Source organism: Mercurialis annua, linkage group LG2 (assembly GCF_937616625.2).
Source record: "Mercurialis annua linkage group LG2, ddMerAnnu1.2, whole genome shotgun sequence".
Lineage (NCBI taxonomy): Eukaryota > Viridiplantae > Streptophyta > Magnoliopsida > Malpighiales > Euphorbiaceae > Mercurialis > Mercurialis annua.
The window spans coordinates 3,944,379-3,967,591 of NC_065571.1; the positions used below are offsets into that span (position 1 = coordinate 3,944,379).

The window sequence follows — 23,213 nt, forward strand, 5'->3', positions numbered from 1 at the left end:
TTACATTCCAGTCCTTCAAAATTTGTAATCCTCAAACGACATCGTTTTAAGTCATGCTTAAAGCCTAGTTAACCCCTTCGTTTTTTTGGACCGAGTTAACGACTCACTTAGCTGCAGCTCATTTTGCTAAACCTCCATGTTTGGAGCTGAGTCAAGGTATGTTTTAATGAATTTTTAAGGTTTTTTTTTTCATTAGAAAATCGTAAGTGTTGGGGTTTTAGTTCTTAAAATATTTACAAAATGTATTTAAAGGAAGGCTGTTCTCTGTTATTAAAAGTTCAAAAACCTTTAATTCCATTTGTTTTAAACACAAACCCAATTTTAAAACCTGAAAACAAACCTCAATATCAAGAAATCAAATCCCTAATCAAAGAATTTGATGTCATTCAGAGGTTAAAATCTGAACCCAACATTTTATTAGCTCTTGATTACTTCAAATCAATTGCTAATTCCAAAGCTTTTCAACACACTCAATTAACTTACCAAATCATGATTGAGAAACTATGCCTCGAATGCGATGTCGACAGCGTTCAATATGTTCTACAGCAAATGAAAGTAGAAGGAATTTGCTGTAGTGAGGATTTGTTTATAAGTGTGATTAATAGTTTTCGTCGAGTCGGATTAGCTGAGCAGGCATTGAAAATGTTTTATAGGATTAGGGAATTTGGGTGTAGACCGTCGGTTAAGATATATAATCATGTTTTGGATGCGTTACTTAGTGAAAATCGGTTTCAAATGATTAATCCGGTGTATAGTAATATGAAGAGAGATGGGACGGAACCAAATTTGTATACGTATAACATTCTTTTGAAGGCGTTGTGTAAGAATAATAGGGTTGATGGAGCTTGTAAGTTGCTTGTTGAAATGTCGAATAAAGGATGTGAGCCGGATGTGGTTAGCTATACTACTATTGTGTCTTCGATGTGTAAGCTTGGTAAGGTCGAGGAAGCTAAGGAGCTTGCTACGAGATTTCAACCATGTGTGTCGGTTTATAATGCTCTGATAAATGGGTTTTGTAGAGATTACAAAATAAAGGAGGCATTTCTTTTGTTAGTTCAAATGGTGGATAAAGGAATTGATCCTAATGTCATTACTTATTCGACATTAATCAACTCTCTTTCAGATACGGGGAACGTGGAATTGGCTCTTGCGGTTTGGGCGAAGATGTTTGTCAGAGGTTGTAGCCCTAGTGTTCACACTTTTGCTTCTTTGATGAAGGGCTATTTCAAGGGCGGGAGAGTGCGTGAAGCACTAGATATATGGAATAGAATGTCTCAAGAAGGATTTGAGCCAAATGTTGTTGCATATAACTCTCTTATACATGGTCTCTGCTGCCATGGGAAAATGAGAGAAGCTGTATCTGTTTCTTGTAAAATGAAGAACAACGGCTGCTCCCCAAATGTTTCCACTTACGGTGCTCTTATTGATGGTTTTGCAAAAGCTGGTGACTTAGATGGTGCATCTGAGACGTGGAACAAGATGATGACTGCTGGCTGCGTTCCTAATGTTATATTGTATACTTCCATGGTGAATGTCCTCTGTAGGAATTCTATGTTCGACCAAGCGACATCTCTTATAGACAAAATGTCAATTGATAATTGTCCTCCAAATACTGTTACATTCAATGCATTTATCAAAGGTTTATGTCGCGATGGAAGAGTAGATTGGGCGATGAATTTGTTGAGTCAGATGGGGAATTATGGATGTTCGCCTAATGTCACGACATATAATGAACTACTGGATGGTCTTCTAAAGGAGAATAGAATAAACGAAGCTTTTAAACTTGTTAGGGAGATGGAAGAGAAGGGGATCGAGCTGAATCTCGTAACTTACAATACCATGTTGGGTGGATTTTGCCAATTTGGAAAGTTAAAAGAGGTTTGGAAGCTTCTGGGGACAATGCTGGTAAGAGGCATAAAGCCTGATGCCACAACATACAACACTGTAACTTATGCTTACTGCAAGCAAGGCGAGGTTAAGACTGCCATCCAGCTCGTAGACAAGCTAACAGTAGGAGGAAAATGGGTTCCAGATGTAAGTGCATACACCAGTCTTTTATGGGGGATCTGTAATCACATTGGGATAGATGAAACTATTGATTATCAGGAAAAGATGTTGGATAGAGGTATCTGTCCCAATGCGGCGATATGGAATGCGTTGGTCAGGGGCTTGTTTGATAGCTTAGGTCATATGGGGCCATTTTGCATTCTGGACGATATTCTGGATTGTGGGTGAGATGCACCATTTCAATAGACATATATACCACTTAGCCATCAAGAGTATACATTGAACACCCAACAGGTACTCTTGTGAGATTTTTGTTAGACCGAATCGCGTGCAGGTGCTGAGCAGGGTACCTCATTAGGAACAACTGTAAGGTTAATTTGCCGCTTTCATAACAGAGATGGGTGTAACGGCTGGCATAGAAGTGTCTTGCACCCCTTGCGTCAAGATTCTTTTCTTCTCTCGGGAACAAAACAATGGAGGGCACTGCCTTATCAGATACATAGCAGGCAACTCACTGAGGATTAAATAATGCTTGTGATTGTGGAAGCCATGCTTAGAAAGCAAATAATACACTGCTTCCTCCTAAATCGGTCCTTTTGCCCTGAAACGTGCAGGTTGATGCACCTATATCCACCATGGTTGTATGAAGGGGTGGACCCAGGTGAGAAGGTGAAGGGGCAACCGTCCCCCCCAATTTTTTATTTTTTACAAAATAGTGCTTCATTTTAAAAATATGGTCACTAATTTTTTCTTTTTTTCACAATCCACCCCTCAAATTTCTTTTTATATGACTACGTCCCCCCATACTTGAATTCCTAGTTCCGCCCCTGGTTGTATGAGCTGCTATGTAACACGGAAAGTTGTTGAATCTTATGTTTTGGCTTTTCTTTCCTGTTTTTAGAAACGCTTCTCAAACTTAAAATGTTTATATTTATAACCTATTATAGTACTAAAAATATAATTTCGTCATTTTTTATTTCAGTCATTTCAGCGTTTATGTTTCCGACTTCCGTACGACATAGACAAACAATGAGGCCAATGCTTGAAGCCGCAATCGTTGCTTTCACACCTGATAAAGTCTCATGGGGTATTGGATAGAGGTCAGATTTTTTGTTTGATTGTAAGCTAGATCCAAATGGTCCTATTTAGGGATTGATATTGCTTTACATGGTGTGCAATATTTCTCTCCTTTTTCATGCAATGTATCCTTTTTTTCCTTGTTAATTAATGATGTTATGGAAAGTGTTGAAGGCATGAAAATATTGCATTGGTCATGCTAGTTGTTGATTCTTTAAGCACATGCATTCACACAAAAGTTATTTCCAAATATTACTAGACCAGTTTCATAATAAGTAATTTTAAATTACAATCTCAAGCCTTGTTGGGCAAGTAAGATTTTGCTATCCGACCATCAGCTCCTTTAGGGTAAAAACCTCCAGGCACACGTTCATCACCTCCACCGTACACGATTCTGAGTATTTCTTCTGCTGTTCTTGGATATCCGAGGGAATGCTCATCTCCTGCAAGCACATTTCCATTAATTCTGCCTTCTGCACCTTCTCCCCTAGGAACTATAATACCTTCATCTTTGACAGCAGTATTATTTCCTAGCTCATTCCTTAGGTTGGAAATGCGATCTGTGAACTCTGCAACTGTTATCTTATATGGATACACTTTCTCAAGGGCTCTCTCGTATAATAATGTTCTGATTACTGCATCTTGTCCCGACTCTACAGCTAATAGCCCTGCAACAAGCTGAAACACATTCCACATGTATATCAGTTATATAGATTAGCTTAAGCATCGAATATAATCTATGTTGCATGAAAACTTTTCGAGTCATAGGCTCAGTATTTCGTTTTCGTTTCTTGAAACACCATCCAAACCTCTATGTTTTTAAAGGCTAAATGCAAACAAATCATAAGCTTTAGCGTATTTTTCAATTATAACTTGAACTTTCAATATTATCAAATTAAAACATGAAGTACGAATTTTTTGTGATTCAAATATCGAAACACCAAGTAATTTTTTCAATAAGAAATGTTGTTGCGGACGCTGGAATATACAATACCATGCCATGTTCCGACGTCCAAATCAGCATTATGAATCGAAAAATTACCCGGTATTCTGAATTATAACGCTAAAGTTCATGACTTCTTTTCCGATTACTGCTCCATTATAACCTATTTTCGTAAACAAAATTCGGAGTTTGAGGAAGTTGTATGGTACCTGTTTTGAAGTAGAATTTTGAAGTTTAGGGTTTGCACCAACGTATCCTGTTAAGCCAACATAGGGAACTAAGTAGGAGGCGATGAGAAAGTTGAGAGAAGAGACATAAGGGTCGAAAGGTGGATTCAGTGGTTTTCCAAATGCTTTGTTTATAACTTTTGCAAATGATTCTGCACTTAAATCCAATAATGGCCTTGGAAATCCCTTCACAACGCTCTTAATGGCCCTGCAAAATAAGAACTCTTATTTTATTTCCGAATCGCTTGCAGGTGCTAAACATGTTAATATGTAAGTAAGAGATTTTTTTTTTTATTTCAAAAATAAAAACTCAAATCGATGGAATTTGATATTAATTGAGTCCGAGACTCGAGCCACGATTATCCTACCAACTATGAAACTTGATCTAGAGATTCTAAAATAAAATTTGATTGATTGTTCTAAAATAAAACTCGTTCCCCGACTTTTAAAATAGAACTTCATATGACTCTTTTAAAACAAAACTCGATTGACTTTGAATTGATTTTAACTTTTAGGGTAGAAAATTCGACTATATTCCGACTCGATCCAAACACAACCTACCCTATAACTAAAGAATAATAGAATGTAAAATTCAAAATTTATTTAGACACATTATTCCATTAGTAACAAAATTAGGAAATGAAAGACAATAAAATAGATCAACCGAACCTCAAGTGACCAACTTCTTGCCAAGCAAATTGCTTGATAATATCTCGAGTGAACGGATCAAGTCTAGCCAGCTTAACACCAAGGGGCGGTGCACCACCTTCCGTCAAATTCGGCGCGAAAAAATCCAAACCTCGACCCGTAGAACCAAACAAAAAGAACTCAGCTTCTAAGTACTCCAAATTCAGAGGAAACTCAAGAAGATCCACATCACCTTCTGTAATAGCTGAGTTAGACTTTGTAATAAACAGATTTACTAAGGAAAAAATGGTGATTAATATCGACAATGCCATTGTTTTTTTTGCTTTGCTTAAGCTATTTTAGTTCATGTTTTAAGTCTGAGTGATCTTCTTTATATACACACAAGAAACTGAAAATGTCTCCGTTTTCTTACAAGTGCAAGAGCAGTGACACGTGGAATTTAGATACTACGGTTTTACTCGTTCAACAGAGGAGAATCTGGCGGGGCGTTTGTAACGGTTTTTTCTTTTATGGATTTCTATATACTGAAAATGGTGGACACTAAATTTTGATTTTCTTGCCAATTATAGCGTACAAGAAAATCCATCATGAATTCAATCTAAAATATCGCATTATTATTACTACTGCGTTGCATGATATTTATATTTTTATTTAATTTATAATAATATGTACTTTATAGAAATTTAAAATAAAAAATATATGGAAAATCGTTATGTTTGAATAGATATGTGATAATTTATTATTTTATATAATCCAAAATTAATGTTATTTTCAGATCTTTTGTTATCAATTTTTTTAATATAATTTTAATAAAATTTAAAATTATAGAAGTCTTCGCATAACTTTAGATTTATAAATAAAATTATCAAATCAATTAATATAGTATAATACGATTTGTTACCAAAATCAAAGAAAAATATGGATAAGAATATATGTGAATGAAAAATAAAGTGTGATAGGGAAACATCATATATGAGAGTGACAACTGACCAAGTAAGGTTTTCTTATACTTGGTGATTAATTACTATTTCAAACCAATAAATATAATTTGATTTATAATTTTAAATCAATTAAATATTATACTATTTATAACTCCTAATCAATACTACAATATATATACGTATTAATTATATGCTATGTAAGTATTTAAATAGATATCTAATATATTTATACTCCATAAATAATAAATTTAATCCTTATTGTTTTATGGATTATTAATTATCGTTATTATATTATTAATTTTTCAGCATATAATATATCAAATAATATTTTTCTATTAATTATAACTATTTATCACTATTTAGTTCAATTTCTATTTATCCTTATATAATAATAATAATAATAATAATAATAATAATAATAATAATAATAATAATAATAATAATAATAATAGTAATAATAATAATAATAATAATAATAATAACAACAACAACAAATATTATATGTGATTGAAAATTAAAAGTAAATTTATATATATGATATGAAAAATAATTAGAATCCTCATATATATCTTCATCAAATCTTAATAAATTTAATACATATAGTTATCATTCAACATGGTAAAATAACTACTCTAAAATAGAAGGTTGATTTTCAACAAAAATGGAAATATAAAGTTGAATGGAAATTAATTGAATTATTAAAGATTATCAAACTTTGTGTATTATATTTCTGGAAAAAATCTTAGATAGATTCAGTCCACCACGTATCCGTGAACTAAATCAATTATATCATAACACCTCATTAAAATGAGGGTATTCTTGTAATATCATTATTCAGAAGTGTATGTAAATAATAAACAAAATTACAAGAATACCCTCATTTTAATGAAGTGTTATAATATAATTGGTTTAATCTACGGATGGTGTGGTAGACTGAGTTTACACAAGAATTTCTCTATATTTCTGCTTGATCCCTAAACAAGATAAATATTTAATATGAATGTCACCTTTTATAGATAATGTAAGAGAAAGTAAATCAATTTATATATTAAATTTAGGAAAATACTATTTAATCCGCCAATTTTAACCAACCTTATCATAGAAAATAAAATAAAATATAACAATTAAAAATTATATTATCAAATTAGATTAAAAGCTATCAATTAATTATAAAATCAATCTAATTTATTTAACATGTTTTAGAATAAAATTATTATTAATTTTTTCTTTCCAACGTTACCACTCAAATTATATAATGTAATTGTATTACCAACATCAAATAAAATAATACTAATAATTTCACCTTAGATTAACAAACCTACTAATACATTAAATTTGACCAACGTTATTATACCGAATAAAAACAACGGATGTAACAGTTTTAAAAAAAATGTTAGCAAATTAGATTATGAAACCAATTAAATTAGTTAATATATTAAAAATAATTCTTATAGATTTTTAAGGAAATGAATGTTAACAAAAATGTTATAGCAATTTTATAGAAAAATATATTATTAAATTAAATGAGCAAATCAGTTAATACATTAAATTCGTCAATATTACAAATTAAAAAGAAACATTATAGCAATTTATGAGAAAAAAAGATTATCAATAAGATAATTAAACCAATTAAATCTTTCCATACTAAATAATATGAGAATGATTGTGCGAATCCTAATTGTTAAATAATTAAAATATTTAATTAATTTATTGAAGATATCTCTATATGAAACTACTTAAAATAATAAAAGTTAATGATGATAATTGTCTATGATTACATTTATCAGTAGTTGCCTCTTGTTCTCTATTTTTAAATTTTACTTATATTTGTTGTCAAATGCAATTTAAACATAGTCGATACTGCATTTGTTAATTTAATAAAAAAACTATTTACTTTATAACTATAAAATTTAATATTAATTAGAGAGCATATTAAAGAGCTTTAAATTATTATTTGTCATCAAAATTTTAAATATTTATTTAATTATTAATATTATTTTTCCAATTTTTCCACTGAATTAACATAATAAATCATGTTAGAAAAATCTAATTAGATAAAATTGATAATATTACCGAATTACATAAGTAAACTAATCTATGTATTACATATTATACCAAAGAAAAAAATGATGTAATTCTCAAAAAATAATAATGATGTAACGGTTAAAAAATATATTAACTATTAAGATATAAAGTATCAATTAATTTTTATGTTTATTTAATTTATTTTAACATATCTTTCAATATGACTAAATATTAATTTTTCCTTTTCAATCTTACCAGTCGATTTATATAAAATAATAAATCAAATAAGATAATATGCACAATCTTATCAAATTGGATTAATAAACCAATTAGTACATTAAATTTGACCAATCATTTCATTCCAAATTAAAAGAAACCAATTTAATACATTAAATTTACCAATTTTACAATAATAAATAAAAAAGAAATGTTATACTATCTATTTTAAAGAAATAATGTTGATAAAATATTGAGAAATTTATAGGTAGACCAAGTCTACCACGTCATTAGTAGACTAAGTCAATCATATTATAACACATTGACAAAATTGTAATATCATCATAAAATCTGAACACATTTATTACATATTTTATCTACCTACTTTCTCGCGAATCTGATTTTGTTTTCCATTCCATTCCATGCTATCGTCATCGTCATTTTCATCAGCATCGACAAAAATAATGCCATCTTCAATTTCGTCGCCATCACCGTCCATTTCACCGTCATCATCGTAATCTTCTTCGTCAGCCAAATCATCTCCATCCTCGTCATCCTCATCATCCTCGTCATCATCGTCATCATCAAAACCAGCACGCAAAGATTGGAACTCAGGTGGAGGAGGACAATCCTCCGTGATTGCTTCATCCCTCTTAATCACAAGGTGTCGAATAACTCTCTCGTCTTTATCTAACATGCTCTTGAAATCATTGATCCATTTGGCCTCTATCTCAAAATTCATCAAAATGTAGTGGGCATGAGTGGCTTTCTGTATCTTGTATGCCAGCCTACGCATCCCCCAATCGTTCATTCTCCATATCCTTCCTTTCTTCTCCCTAACATAATCTGCACCAGTGTTTATTTGGTAAGGGCAAATGTGATGAACTTCAAACAAAATTTACAATGAACTAATATCTGTGAAAAATCTAAATATATCATGTTCTTAGAGCACTAATGTCGCTCACATGTACATCAGATGAGTCATATTTACAAACATTATGCAACTGGCGTGTTATCGTGACTTTAACAAGGAAAAAAGGCGTTCAATACAAATATTGATATGGAGGTTTCAGCAGACAGTACAGACACAATATATATAAGATCATAATACGATTGACATAGCATTTTGATTCTTTAAATAAAATAAAATAATACATAAAAATGTTGTAAGCAATGTAGGACAGAGAATGTGTAGCTGAATTTTCCATTTCGAGTACTTATGGGATCATATTACCAAGTTTGATGGTATTAACTCAAGTGCTGCACAGTAATTTGGCAGAGCAATTTCTATCAAGATACCACTGTTATGAAAACCTAATTAACTAGACCAAAGCAAAGCCAATGGGTCAGATTCAGATTCCTTTGTTATTATTATTATTTTGGTCCGTCGAGTGCCTCTTTGAGACTACATCAGTATAACTCGATATGATGGAGAAGCTCCACAGTAAATAGAGTGCTAGGTGATAGCAAGTGATTACAGCACTCATAAAATTAGGAAGTGATACAGCCCAATCTTGATAAAAACTCGATTCTACTACTAATTGATAATGAGAGCAGAACCAGGTCCGTAAAATATAGAAAAATAAATCAATCATTAGCAAGAAAATCTTATGAAATGGCACTATAATAAAATGCAGGCAGACTAAGAAGATAGAAGAACAATGTGTCACCTTGAATTTTCTCATTAACACTGCCAACCTCTTCTGCATGCTTCTCATGTATTAGATAAACTACTTCATAGTGACGCACTGCATAATCAATAGAGAGAGCAAACCACAAGATATTAGCACACCACACCTTCATCTACTAAAGCTAAATACAGCTTGTCAAAAACTATACTTTCGACAAATACGGAAATCGCAAAGGTTTAGCACATTTATACCACTACATAGCTAAGAAGTAAAAATGATGATACAGATAACAGAAACCTGTCTAGTAAAAAAGTTAACCCGTAATTTACAATACAAATTCAGCAGTATTTGACGCATATTCATCAGAAATCATCCGCATCCAACTTATAAGTTATTTACTCTCTTTTTTCCCCTTTTAACAAACCACAAATTCCAACAAAATAGAAGAAAAGAATATACTTACTAAGTTCAAGTTTCAATTGGCTCTCCATCTCAAGATTCAAAAATTCATAGAGCTTCTCTGTAAAATCATGAACATAGAGAAAAATTATTTCAGCCTCCATAAATCACAACAACAAGAACAATTCTCCATGATAAAATTAGCAAGAAACTTCCAAAATTCCATTACCTTCTTCATCATCAGCAAACTCTGGAAGAAGTTGACCATCTTCTAGCACCTTTTTCTAAAACCCCAAATAAAACCAATATCTCAGAATCAAACCAACAAATCAAACAATAAAATAAAAACACACACAAGACCAGTGAAGCTCAAATGGTATAAGCGCTATGTAGCAAATTGCTAGGCCCACAAAGCGCTCCTCCTCACCAATTATATAAAGAAAACACACACAAGATAAACTACAAAAAGAACAAAGAAAAGTAACAAATTTTAACCTAAAACATGCAACTTAAAGACTTCAAACCTCAAAAAACACAAACTTTTTAAAAATTTAGAAGTCTAAAAACACATTAAAACCCAAAAAACAAAACCCAACAATTAAATTAACCAATGAGTCTCAAATAGTATAAGCACTACGCAACATTCTGCTAAGTGGTGGATTCAATTTCTCACACAAGTGCTCTCCTCGCGAATGATAAATAAAAACCCAATAATTAAAAATAAAGATAGATTATTTTTCATAATAAAGATGACCTCTTTAAGCAAGACAGCTTCAGGAAATGGACCAGTGGCCTCATCTTCTTTGGAAACAAAGCTATGTTTATCTTCTTTCTTCTTTCTGGCTCCAACTATTATTGATTTTCTACTGTGAAATCCAAGTGGAAGCTTTGTACAAGTGAACGGAAGTGGACAAGTGTAGGCGTTTATAAAAGTTAAAGTGTTTGAGTTTTTGTTTAGACTGAAGCTAGTACCAATGTTACTGTGTTTTCGGTTTGGATTTGGATAAGTTGATGTTGTTTGTAATAGTGTCTCCATTGTACTATTTCTTTTAGCAGAGAAGTGGAGAAATGATTGGATTGGAGTATATACAGAGAGGGAAACAAGGGGTGACTTTGTGATTTTTGAAGAATTGGAGGGTTACTTTTGTACTTTAACCTTCTTTGCTGCTCCAGCAAAACAAATTGGAAGCTTGGTGCCTATTGTCTTTTTATGGTCATCTTTTGAATTACGGTTGATGTTTTATAGATTTATCAACTATACATATCTTTATAATTTCATTAAATTTTATAAAAGTTGATATATATACACTAATTATCATTTTTGAGAAATTAATAAAATTTAATAAAAAAACGACAACTGAAAGCCAAAGTTTTAAAATGTATAATCTATTTGTTGTGTGAATGACGAAGTCAAATCCGATTTTCGCATCATCAATTTTCACCAATTGCAATCGACATATCAATTTGTCAAAAAATAATAGTTCGTGTATATTTATAAAATCTTATAAAATATGATTAAATTGCAAAAACATGTATAATTTGTAAATTTGTACAATATTAATCCTTTTAATTATTAGTTAAAGGGTAAATTGCAATTCTTGTTATTTAATTGGAACAAATTTTATTTACAAGGGAAAAAAGTAAATAAATATAGTAAATTCTTAATTTATATGGAAGATGATGAAATGAGAACATCTCCAATGTAATGCTAAAATGGAGTGCTAATGCTGTAATTTAGCATTAAGTCTTAAAATGCAACTCCAATGCAGTGTGCTATAGTTTGTGCTAAATTTAGCATATGCTATATCACGTGCAGGGACGGATCTAGGTTAAGGCTCGGGTAGGCTAGAGCCCGGGCTGATGTCGGAAAATCGAAGGTAGACTAGGGCACAGTGGAACTGGAGCGGCAGTTTTCAGAGATTCAGCCATGGCTGGCTGTGCTGAGTTAACGAAGAAGAAGACCTGTTCTAGTTTAGGTTTAAGAAAACTTGAAATAAAGTGAAACTGAAGGGCTTCGGCCTTTCTATAGCCTAAAAAGGGCCTAAATAGGCTTTGGCCTTTCTATGCTCCGTTAAATGTAAAAATACTTCTATATGTTTTTTTCTCACATACATTTTTATATTCTTTATTTTGAAATTATCAAAATTCACTGTGAAAGCATGAAAATCTTTAATTTAAATTTGTCTCAATATTCTAACCTAACTTTCCAAATCCTTTGAACTTTTTTTAATTTTTCATTTTTTTTATAATCAAACCAAAACTTTCAATAAAAAATCTTAATTGTAAATTGATTGAATAATACATAGCTAAAATTGCAACGATATGTTAAAATTACACAATTATTTCAAAAATTAAAAGCTTTAAATAAAATTGAAACAATTCGTAAAGGTTTAAATTTAGCTTATAATTATGCCTAATTTTAATAATTCCCTAATATTTTCTTTTTAAATATCAAACCATTTTTTATTTTTATTTATACAAGTTGATTTAATTTATATGCCTATTTCAATGATTAAATTTCTAGACAATTTTAAATGATGTAATTGTGGAATAACATTTTATGCGTAAGTTGAAATGATATTAATTGACACTAATAAGACCAATTTGATCCTTAAAAAAAGACCGATTTGTGTAATAAAATGAAAATTGATTTTTTAAGCGATAGTAATAGTAGCTAAATATAATTATTTTGTGTGTTTATACATTTATTATTTACATGTATTTAGCCCGGGCTGGAAATAATTTCTGGATCCGCCACTGATTACGTGCTAAATTTAGCATAAAATATAACATATGCTAAACTACAACAACCAATAGCATTTCTTTATTAATTACAATTTACCACGGTTATTTTTTTTGCATTTATTATTTTAACATTTTTTTACCTTTTTACTTTCTTCATTTTAAATTTTGTGCTTCAATTTAATTTTACGGTCTCGATTTGATTTTTTAATAGTAGACCATATATCAATATAATAAAAAAATTTATGTAAAATATTTTTATATAGTTCATCGATATTTTTAATTATTTCTTTTGAAAAACTCATTATTATATCAAAAGAAATTACATTAATTTTTGTTTAAAAAATTATAAAATAATTAGAAACTAATAAAATTCAGAGATAATTATCTTAATAAATAATTATAACACTTATTTTTAACTTTGTGCATTGGAGAAAAAATTAGAATGCTATGTCATTTATAGTATTTTAGTATTTTTTTCATGCTAAATTTAGCATAAAAAATAGCACTCTATTAGAGATGCTCTGAGAGTAGTATTCCTAAGGTGTATCGCCTTTGAGTATCAATAGAGAATGATTTAAGACCAATTTAAAAAGAATGAAAAATCTTACTACTAACCACTAACTTAATTAGATTCTACCTCTATCAAAGGAAAAAAAGAAAAGAGAAATGAGAGTAGCTTAAGAAATGACTTGTTATTGTAAATTAATTTACTATTGAATGATGATATGATTCCTTTGTATAATCAAAATCAATATTTATAGTTAAAGATTTGGTTAACTATTTCCCTCCTTAATCAGTGCTAAGATCTTAACCTTTTCATTTGCCTTCTTCATGCCTCCATTCCATTTAAGAAAAAGATTACAAGGCCTTTCTTGAAGCTTATAATCCCTTTTTATAGGGTTGGAAAAATGCTTACAAAATTTATAGAAACTCAAGCATCAGCTTTTCACCATTGTTTCTTGCCCTTTTTCTTCTTCTTGCTACCACTGCTGCCGCCGCCGCCGCTGCTTTTCGGACCATTTCCGGCCCTAGCAGATGGGCTCTCAGCAGCAGAGGTTTTGCCATTGAAATTGTCAAATACACCAGCTTGCACTGCATTCTGTAGCCACTCAAAGAATTCTTCTTCCGTCATCGTCTCTTCCATATTAGACGGTGGCATCCGCCCGCTTCTTTGTCCTGAACTTGATCCTTTGTTGGTGTTGTGCTTAGATGTAATACTTGTATTGACATGAAAACTTGGTTTGTGAATGTTGGCTGGACATCTCATTCCCTGCACCAAAATTTAGCATATTGCATAACTCATTCCTTTATCAGTATGATGACATTAATAGTTAAGGCCTAGGACTGAGCATTTGGTTCCAACCGAACCTAACCGAAATTTTGCTTTGTCTAAAACCAAACTGAAATTTTAAGAAATTAAAAATTTTCAAATCAAGCTAGTCGGTTTGATTGATTTTTTGTTTGGTTCGGTTCTTCCAATTCGGTTTGCACTAAGATGTAACTAATTATTATTTTTACGTCCCAAACCGAACGGAAAACCCAATTTTTTTTATAATACCAAACCGAACTGAACCAAATTTGTCAGTTCGGTTCGGTTAATGCCTATATATAATTTTAAAGCAACCAACTCCAGTCATCAAACAGCACTTTATTCATCATCTCTAATTCTTACTCGCATTCCGTACAAAACATATTCTAACCAGACCATTGAACTGTCTACTAGACTTAGTTATGCTCTCAGAAGTCAAGTACCCTACCGTCTCTGTGAATCTTCAAATAAGTCTTAATTCAGGCAATGACAAAGAATTTACCTGGCAATTATACCATTCAGTAGCATTGTATATCTTGCTATCTGCACAAACGTATGCCGTAGGAATATCAACCTGCAGAAACACTGAGTCAAGCATGCAGAAAAGGAATTCAACATATCAAAAGAAATTCTATACTCCAATCAAAAAGTTAACCACGGTGATTTCTTGTGTTATTTCACAATCACTGAACTGGTAGTTGCATATAAAATTAAAAAGCCACAGATATTTACCTTCTGCAGTAGTCCGAAAAAGAATGGCTGGGAAGATTGCTCAACCCATCCATCTCCATCTTTTGCCTGATGAAAGTCTTTACAGTCCTGTGGGCGCAAAATGATAATAATCAGAACCTGTAGACTCTATTCTCTTAACAAGAAAATGGATCATGTTTTGAATAATGAGAACACATTTATACCGGAGTTTCAATGAGAAGAGATAAAGAAAATGGTGTATTCAGTTAATAATAAAAACCTGGCACCATCTTGCTCGAGATTTTGACTTCTTTGTAAGCAACCAAACATGAAAATTGTTGCACTTTTTGCAAGCTATTTGCCTTGATTCTACAAAAGGGTCTTCACCTTCAGCCTCTGAGGGAGCAAAGCCAGAGGCAAAGAAACCATGTCCTCCATTCTGCTAATATCAATTGCAAAATCCAATTTGCAAAATTTCAAACTCAGAACAAGAAATCGGTAAATCCTACATAAAATCCAAGTGAACTATACCAGAGCATACTATTTCAATATGCTCGTGAAGACTAAGTGAAAAAAAGGGACCATACAAATGATGATGTTGACAGTGATATTATATAGCTGCTTAGTTCAAAGTAGATATAATCAATAGACATTCAGTATATATGTATAGAATTTATTCCTAATTAGTCCTCTTAAAGGAATGACCTCAAAATTAACCTTGTTGGACTGGATATGACATTTGAATAGCAATTAGCAACCACTTATTTGGTTCATTAGATACATTGATTCGATTAAAAACAAATTAGCAGCCACAGAAACTATGGAAGGAATAACACCAATGACAGTCAAAAACAAGAATTTGTAGTTAATGACTACATGTACAAAACAAAAGTAGAAGAGAAAAGAAAAACATCCAAACCTTCTGAGAAGTGCTTTGAAACCTACGGAAATAATTCAGCAATTCTTCTCGCCTCAATTCATCGTCATATGTTTTTCGTTTTAACGAATCAAGCAAAACCTAAATAATGGAAGTATGAAACAACCTTACTAGTCAGAGAAAAATCATGCGCAATTATTTTTAAACTGGTGCAATAACCATAGAAAACTAACAAATTTACCTCATACGCATTTTGAAGTTTCTTGAAAGCTTCTGCAGCCTTCTCATTACCCATATTCTTATCGGGATGGACCAGCATTGCCTATTATACACATACAAGTCATTGAAAAATCCAAACAGATCAGCAAGTAATCCATGAATAACCAAAGAGATATATTTACTGCTAGGATACACATCTACTGATTTTTATCTAGAATTTCAACATGGGAGTTCAGGTGTATCAATCTTTAGCGAGTTACCGAAAAAAACTGAATATTACGTTGCTTACTGTGTCAAGCAAGCAGAATATCATGTACCTTTTTTCTGTACTCCTTTTTCAGTAAAGAAACATCCACGTTCTCAAACCGAGACAAGCCCAGCACTGAATAGTGATCACTGCAGTTCAATAGTCGAATAACCTCTTCTTCAGAAGTCAACTCAGAATCAGTACCACTTGTTGAAGGTACTCCAGGGCTACGATCTGCTGATAACCCTGGGCCTGTTTCAGTGAATGATGGACGAAAGGACTCGCCATTAGAGAAGCCTGGTTGATCCTCCATTTCAGCACCTTGCTCAGTGGGATCAGATCTTCCACGTTGGTTAACACTATTTTTGAGGAAGTATATCAGAATGTCACTAGAGAGAAAGGATAAATTCAAAGCCAGAAATAAGCCAAGCCATCCAACATAAGTCCATGCACAATAAACGGAATAAACGGTGGTGATTAATAGTGCAACTCGCTCATGGCTAAACAGGAATGCCAACCCTGAACAGAGAGAGAAAAATTAGCAAATCTTGACTGGTGATAGAAGTAAAAAAAAGGTTATACATGAATAAGAAAAAGCAGAAACATTTACCTCCAACGATCATAACTGATAGCGTAGTCCAGAAACTTCCATAAAGCCATAAGAAAATAATTCCAGAAAGGGCAACCACCAGAAGTCCAAGAGTGAGACCAATGAAAACTCCCACAAATGCAGCTACGGCCTGAGGGATTTAACATTTGGCAAATTATAAAAAAACATGCAAGTTCAGACAAACTTAAAGCAATGCAGAAAAGTAAAAATATGTGGCAAGTAGCTGAAGAAAGACAGAGATGCAATTATAGAAATATATTTTTCCATATAATAAACAACCAGAGATAATGCTATTATTAGGGCTTCACTTAATAGTTTGAACTTTTGGGAGGATTGATTATTTGACATGTTATCAGAGCCTATATAATCAAAAGATCTAATGTTCAATCCTTGGCAACCACATTTGATTAATTACAAGCACACAGTAAAATGGGTCTGTATTTATTCACGCTTCAAGTCTAATGAGCATTCTCGTGCGTGGGTGTTTTAAACATAATATTATAAGTCGTATGTTTTCCTTCTATTTCCTCCATCCCTTATTTTCCTTCCTTCCCCAAACATAGTTTTGATGCATGGAAATAATTTTAAATGACCAGATTAAGTAAGATTAAGTATAACCAGAGCTTACCAGGACTATAAGAAACTTAAAAATCCCAACCATAGCAAGTACTGATATAATGCTACACCATATGACTGAAAAGAAGGAGGTTGTTCCTAGTCGTATAAAGGAATCAACGCCTCTAAGAGTGAAGTCCAAGAAAAACATTGTCAAAAGCAGCATCATGTTCCCCAAAAAGATGAGCCATTTTGAAACAACTGGATATGCTTGCACAACCTTTAGTTTAGCATAATCACGAGCATTATACAGGTTGCTTGCTATTCTAAGAAACAACGGCCTGTGCTTCTCCTGCCACTCACCTGCTGCTTTCATTAAAGACAAAGCTAATGTCCTCAAGTTTTTAACTGCTGCATTAGCTGAAAACCGTAATCTTTCTACCATAGCTTGCGTATGTGGGCTATTAAGCAAGTAGTTTATTCCATTTCTTCCACGTCTTAAACTACTTTCCCAACCGGACATGGTTGCATTTTCTTGTCCTGCACCAGGTATTTCAACAAAAGGACCACTGCAATCTTCCGAACCATTCCTGGATGATACTGATTCCCCTAGATCCTGCATTTCGGCCATCCCTTGCTTCTCTTTCCTCTGAAGCTTTCCAGAATTTTGCTTTGTCTTGTTATCATCTCCAACTGGATAAGTTTTTCTTACATTATCTATAGAGGGACTACTCGGCTGATTACCTATTGGGATTTCCTCTCCAGGAAAAACTTTCACCTCACTTGATCTTCCTCGTCCTTTCATATCATGATCCCCCGAATCTGTCATCTTTTTCTTATGGTTTGATGCATGACGATCCACCCCATTCCTCTGTTGATTACCTTTACGAGCCATGACAGTTAATATACGCACCACCTACTCCAAAGTGAAGTTAATCCATTTTTTATTCTATCGATATACTCCTAGCAGCATTAAAGCCATGCGAAAGATTATCACCTGTCACCATAGAACGCAGCCAGTTGAGCCTCTAAAACCGTTTAGCAAGTACTTACCCAAGTAAAACTACAACAAGAAATCACAAAAACCTTTCAATTGAATGCTAGTAACAAAACCGGCAAGAAAAATTTATGCATTACCTACAGAATTTAATCGACTATCGCATAGGCATAGCTAGTCACTAATCTCTAGCTATAGGATGGTAATATAAATGAAATGTACTAATTAATTAAGCAATTAGGCAACACAACTAAAAAATAAATTAAAATTAGCCAAGTCAACTATGCAAAGAATTTACAAAAAATTCTACATAGAGCTCACAAATCATCCAGTAATTGAACTAATTAGTGATTAATGATTCCAATCAAAATTAAGAATTAAATAGAGCTCAACCAAGCTAATTGACAGAATCAAACAAATTAAAAACCTAATTCTAATATATGAGCAAGAACATTACACAAACGAAATTTCAACTAAAAAACAAACCCTTAAAAATAAAAAAGAATAAGAATAAATACCTTGTGCTAAACTGAGTGCGGCGAAGAAAAAATATTCGATATCTCTAAAAAATTATAGCATTAATGTTTAATTAACGATGCTAATTAAGTAATTAGGTTATAGTAATGTTGTTGTTGGAATTAAAATGGGAATTTGAATAATGGAAGAGATTTTTGTTGAAAAATTATAAATTAACATAAAAACTGTAAAACGCAGCTGTTGTGGTGTTTGCTGTGCAGCGTCAGCAATCATCCAAGATGGATGCTCTTTTCTTTGGGTGTGTTTGGTTTACTGTGTTATTCTACTATTCTTATGATTTGGGTTTATCTTTAACCTGGTCAAGGTTATCATTATGTTGGGTTTTTTTTCTGGAATAAACTTTATTTTGGAAAAAGTTCAAAAAGAATATTATTTGCATTTTGTCACTTTAGGATTGAAAGGTTTTTTTCTATTGAAAACAATATAATTATTAGGTTTTATAGTTAGCACTTAGTAGAGAACATGATATGAAATTTGATGTGGCTTTATTTTATTTTATTTATATTATTATCTTATCAAAGACTAAAATTTAATTAGATGAGGTAGAAATAGTACAAAAAAATATGGAAGTGGCTCCCCTCAAGTTCACAATCCCTCCATTTTTAGATGGATGACACATAAATAAATCTTAATTTAGTTTGATATTATTTTTATCATTTTACTTATGTGTCATCCATTTAAATAAATTTAAAAATAAATGGAGAGAATTATAGACTTGAGGGGAGCCATTCCCAAAAATATAACTCGTCAATAATAATGAGTGGGCATGATGGTATACTAAAATAGTTATCTAAAAAAACTTTTTTAGCCATAAAAAGAATAATCCAATTACAACTATAATTTAAAAACTGAAACATAAGTATTAAAAAATTGGAAAAGTAGATGAATATTATCATCTAGAACCATCCAGCATCTCTTTTATCACCAAAAAAAAAATAGTGTAACGCTCTGGCAATTCCCTTCAAAATTCAATGTTGATAGTTTGTGAAAAATAACATTTTCATCGATGTTTGAAGTTCTAGTGTTTCTACCACAATTGGCTCTACCATTCAAAAAAACGTTGAACTCCAACCAAAACAGTATTATCTGTAAAATTATAAACAATAATAACCAATATCCCAAAAAATGCGAGTGTTTATCCCACACAATAGATGTGCCACGCTATTTTTATAATAAGCTAATAGGCAAGCGATAGGGAATTTTATTTATTATTAAATATTTTCATATAACATAGCACAACTGTTGCATTGGATAATTATTTAAAAAAACGGACGTCCAAATCCGTTACACCATCGAAATTCACGTTAATCACTAAATTGGAGAATTTTAAGTAAGAATGCTACTCAATTAATTCTTATTAATTGTGTCATTACTGCATAGACTTTTTTTTATCACGTCAAGAGGTAGAATTGGATTGCACAATTGGCGGTGAGCCTTTGCCATTATAAACAAGGCTTAATGTCTTAAAAAACCCCGACCTTCCGTCCCCCCTTCAATCCAACTGTGACGTTGAAAATTTATTAATTTTACCCTAATTTGCATTTTTTTCATATCAATTGTACCCTAAAACATAAAAATGCCCTTTCTTTATTTAACAAAAGTTCAAAAAACTTCTTTAAAAATTATCAATTTAATATAAAAAGTTAATCTAATGCAAAAAGGGTCAATTTAAAGAATTTATTTGAACTTTTGTCAAATAAAAAAAGGTCAATTTTATGCTTCATGGTACAATTGAAATGAAAAAATGTAAAATAAGGTAAAATAGACTGATTTGCAACGTCATGATAGGATTGAGAAAGGGGTGAAAGATCGGAGTTTTTTAGGACATTTGACCTATACACAATCACGTAATATAAAGATATCATTGACCCTCGAAAATATAATGTTTTCCCTTTAAATGAGAAAAAAACTTCTCCCAACCAGCATTATAAAGTTTAGTTATACACCAGAAACTTAAATGTTTCAATTTTGTTTCCGTCAACCATTTAGTCGAAATACATTCCTTCTCAGTATGGTGGAAAGATAACCAATGCAGATATAAGTATACACATTCCTGCTTAGACAGACATTAATAACATTTGAGCTGCAAAAAAAAATGGATTTCCATGCTTCCTGCTAGCAGTGGCGGAACAAAAAAATAAAGAGAGGAAAGACGATAGAGAAAGAAAACAGCAGACGGGAACGATTAATGAGAAAAATAATGTCGGAAGAAGTAGAGAAACAATCGGAGACAATCGGTAACTGGCAGCTGGTGAGTGACACCCCCAGCTTGCCCCCTAGTTTCGCCCCAGCCTGGTAGACAAAATTCATAGCACAACTAAGCAAACTTAGGCTGCTAATTATTCAAGGCCAGCATTACTAATAAACTACTCATAAGTCATAACAATGGGAGATTCAAGCCAAAGCCATATAACAGCATTGCAATTGAACATGAAAATTATAAGAATCGTATTAACATACAATAATATAGCCCATATACACAGCAGCGTGAACAAGTAACAATAATAAATTCCTGTACAGAATATCAGAAACCTGGTCAAATGTAAGCCATAACTTAATTACAAGGCAGGATCGTGCTCCGAAACGCATGGGCAGAAAACCACAAAGGCAAAGCAGAGCTATCCTTCACAGAATACATCTCCTTCCATAACCTACTCCGCCGATGATACACCAAAACCTGCTTATGAGTTGCCAGAAAAACACATTCACCACTCTGACTTATCGGAAAGATACCAGGCATCATTCCCCTAATACATCTCAAGCTCACATTATCCACCACATCCCATTTCTCACTCTCATACTCCTTCATTGCCCATATTTTCATCCACGTCTCCGAAATCTGTATCACGGACAAACACCCGTCAGATTCCAACAAAAAAACCCTACACCCTGCGCCACAACTCACTTCATCCGGCAACAAAATCTTCCTCCAGACATCGCAATCCAAATCAAGCGCGAGTATATACGAACAACTAGAAGTCAACCAATGAAGCGCGCCATTAACAAACACGACCTGATTCCGATTCATATGCGTAAAATCCTCATCTTGAAAAGAAACAAATTTTCGCCACTTACCCGTATCTGAATCAAACACCAAACACATAAACGTCCCGTCCGACCTATGCCCAAACGTCCGATGATAACCGGCCAACACAACATTAAACTTCCGAATCGACGAATTACAACCTAAACCAACTAAAGTCGCCTCGGCATCCGGATAAAATCTACTCATGGGCCGCTCCCGACTTCTCGGAAGCATCCTAAATTGTCTAGTCATCGGATTACAGACATAATAAACATCCTTGTCAGCAATACTAGAGCAACACAAAAGGCCATTACATGAGGCTCTAACTCTAACTCTACCTTGTAAGAAATCTAAGGAGAATTCGGACACGCCCATTAAATTATCTATACATAATAAGCTACATTTTGACTCAGATGAATCTGAAATCTCGACCAATACCATTGGGTTTTTACAAGCCAGTTGGTTGTAAAGATTAATAAAATAATTATCTGATATTAATATGTACCAAAGTTTGCACACGGTTTTTGCTCTAAAGAGTGATTTAACAGGCAATCTTGCAAGAATTTGAAGAATAACTTCGTCTGGTAAAACCTCAGCTCTTGAATTCATGTTTAAATTACAAAAAACAGTAAAAAATAACAAAAAAATAAAGAATCAAACTCAACGACTCTAATGAATTAGCTTACCAGGGGGGATTTGGAGATGGGTAGATTAAGAAATTGGATTTGATTAATCTGTGTTTGTGGGTTGAGAGAAGTGTCAGTTTTGGGGTTAAAAAATAGAAAAGAAAGTGAAATGTGAAGATGGGGATTGATTGAAAAGTAAAAACTAGATTAGATTAGAGGATGAAGAGGGGTGACAAAGGAAGCGAACAGAAATGATGAAGCAATCAAATGAGAAACCAGTTGATGGAGATGATCTTGCGATGCTCGTTGAACAAGTTCTAACAAAACCAGAGACCATTTACAAACGATGGGCTTTTGGCCCAGAATGCAAGTTGTATATCATAAAAAGTAAGTATTTATTTATATTTCTGAAAATATATATATATATGAATATATATATATATATATAAAATATATAGTTATTTAACTTCCTACATTTTATATGTTTCTGAAAATTAAGTTAATTATATCTATATATGACGTTATATAATTTGATATTATCATCTAAAAAATTATTAGAACAGTAAAATTACACACCTTTTCATCTAGGAATTTAAATTGTTCTATTTTATTAAAAAAGAAATTAACTTTCTATTAATAAATTTAATCATTGAAAAATTATT

General features: G+C 32.3%; 5 protein-coding genes across 8 annotated transcripts; 1 reads left to right on the top strand and 4 right to left on the bottom strand.

Annotated features, from left to right (window-relative positions):
* Positions 1 to 67: 67 nt before the first annotated feature.
* On the top strand, positions 68 to 3,286 carry LOC126668025 (pentatricopeptide repeat-containing protein At3g48810). The gene is made up of 2 exons (XM_050361218.2): positions 68 to 2,668; positions 2,990 to 3,286. Exon 1 carries the CDS (start codon positions 241 to 243, stop codon positions 2,233 to 2,235), a length of 1,995 nt encoding a protein of 664 aa, XP_050217175.1. The 5' UTR covers positions 68 to 240; the 3' UTR covers positions 2,236 to 2,668; positions 2,990 to 3,286.
* Positions 3,287 to 3,323: 37 nt separating this feature from the next.
* Positions 3,324 to 5,251, bottom strand: LOC126668026 (desiccation-related protein PCC13-62). The gene is made up of 3 exons (XM_050361219.2): positions 4,924 to 5,251; positions 4,237 to 4,462; positions 3,324 to 3,762 (listed from the first exon to the last, which is right to left on the bottom strand). The coding sequence occupies exons 1-3, from the start codon at positions 5,211 to 5,213 to the stop codon at positions 3,379 to 3,381; spliced, it is 900 nt and encodes a 299-aa protein (XP_050217176.1). The 5' UTR covers positions 5,214 to 5,251; the 3' UTR covers positions 3,324 to 3,378.
* A 3,075-nt stretch (positions 5,252 to 8,326) lies between these two features.
* Positions 8,327 to 11,193, bottom strand: LOC126670543 (protein REGULATOR OF FATTY ACID COMPOSITION 3, chloroplastic-like). Of its 2 annotated transcripts, XM_050364294.2 has the most exons (5): positions 10,869 to 11,192; positions 10,344 to 10,398; positions 10,179 to 10,235; positions 9,755 to 9,832; positions 8,327 to 8,930 (listed from the first exon to the last, which is right to left on the bottom strand). In XM_050364294.2, the coding sequence occupies exons 1-5, from the start codon at positions 11,148 to 11,150 to the stop codon at positions 8,458 to 8,460; spliced, it is 945 nt and encodes a 314-aa protein (XP_050220251.1). In that variant the 5' UTR covers positions 11,151 to 11,192; the 3' UTR covers positions 8,327 to 8,457. The 2 variants fall into 2 exon arrangements, with proteins under 2 accessions (XP_050220251.1, XP_055960786.1); XM_056104811.1 differs by lacking the exon at positions 9,755 to 9,832 and having other exon boundaries at positions 10,869 to 11,193.
* Positions 11,194 to 13,536: 2,343 nt separating this feature from the next.
* On the bottom strand, positions 13,537 to 19,148 carry LOC126669078 (uncharacterized). Of its 3 annotated transcripts, none has more exons than XM_050362394.2 (10): positions 18,882 to 19,143; positions 17,440 to 18,363; positions 16,812 to 16,941; positions 16,272 to 16,720; positions 15,977 to 16,057; positions 15,778 to 15,876; positions 15,139 to 15,300; positions 14,901 to 14,987; positions 14,671 to 14,742; positions 13,537 to 14,129 (listed from the first exon to the last, which is right to left on the bottom strand). In XM_050362394.2, the coding sequence occupies exons 2-10, from the start codon at positions 18,259 to 18,261 to the stop codon at positions 13,806 to 13,808; spliced, it is 2,226 nt and encodes a 741-aa protein (XP_050218351.1). In that variant the 5' UTR covers positions 18,262 to 18,363; positions 18,882 to 19,143; the 3' UTR covers positions 13,537 to 13,805. The 3 variants fall into 3 exon arrangements, with proteins under 3 accessions (XP_050218351.1, XP_050218352.1, XP_050218353.1); XM_050362395.2 differs by having other exon boundaries at positions 15,139 to 15,297; positions 18,882 to 19,140; XM_050362396.2 differs by having other exon boundaries at positions 13,991 to 14,129; positions 14,671 to 14,753; positions 18,882 to 19,148.
* Positions 19,149 to 21,293: 2,145 nt separating this feature from the next.
* Positions 21,294 to 22,897, bottom strand: LOC126667930 (F-box protein At5g49610). Its single transcript, XM_050361082.2, has one exon. It carries the CDS (start codon positions 22,532 to 22,534, stop codon positions 21,455 to 21,457), a length of 1,080 nt encoding a protein of 359 aa, XP_050217039.1. The 5' UTR covers positions 22,535 to 22,897; the 3' UTR covers positions 21,294 to 21,454.
* Between the last annotated feature and the right edge of the window lie 316 nt (positions 22,898 to 23,213).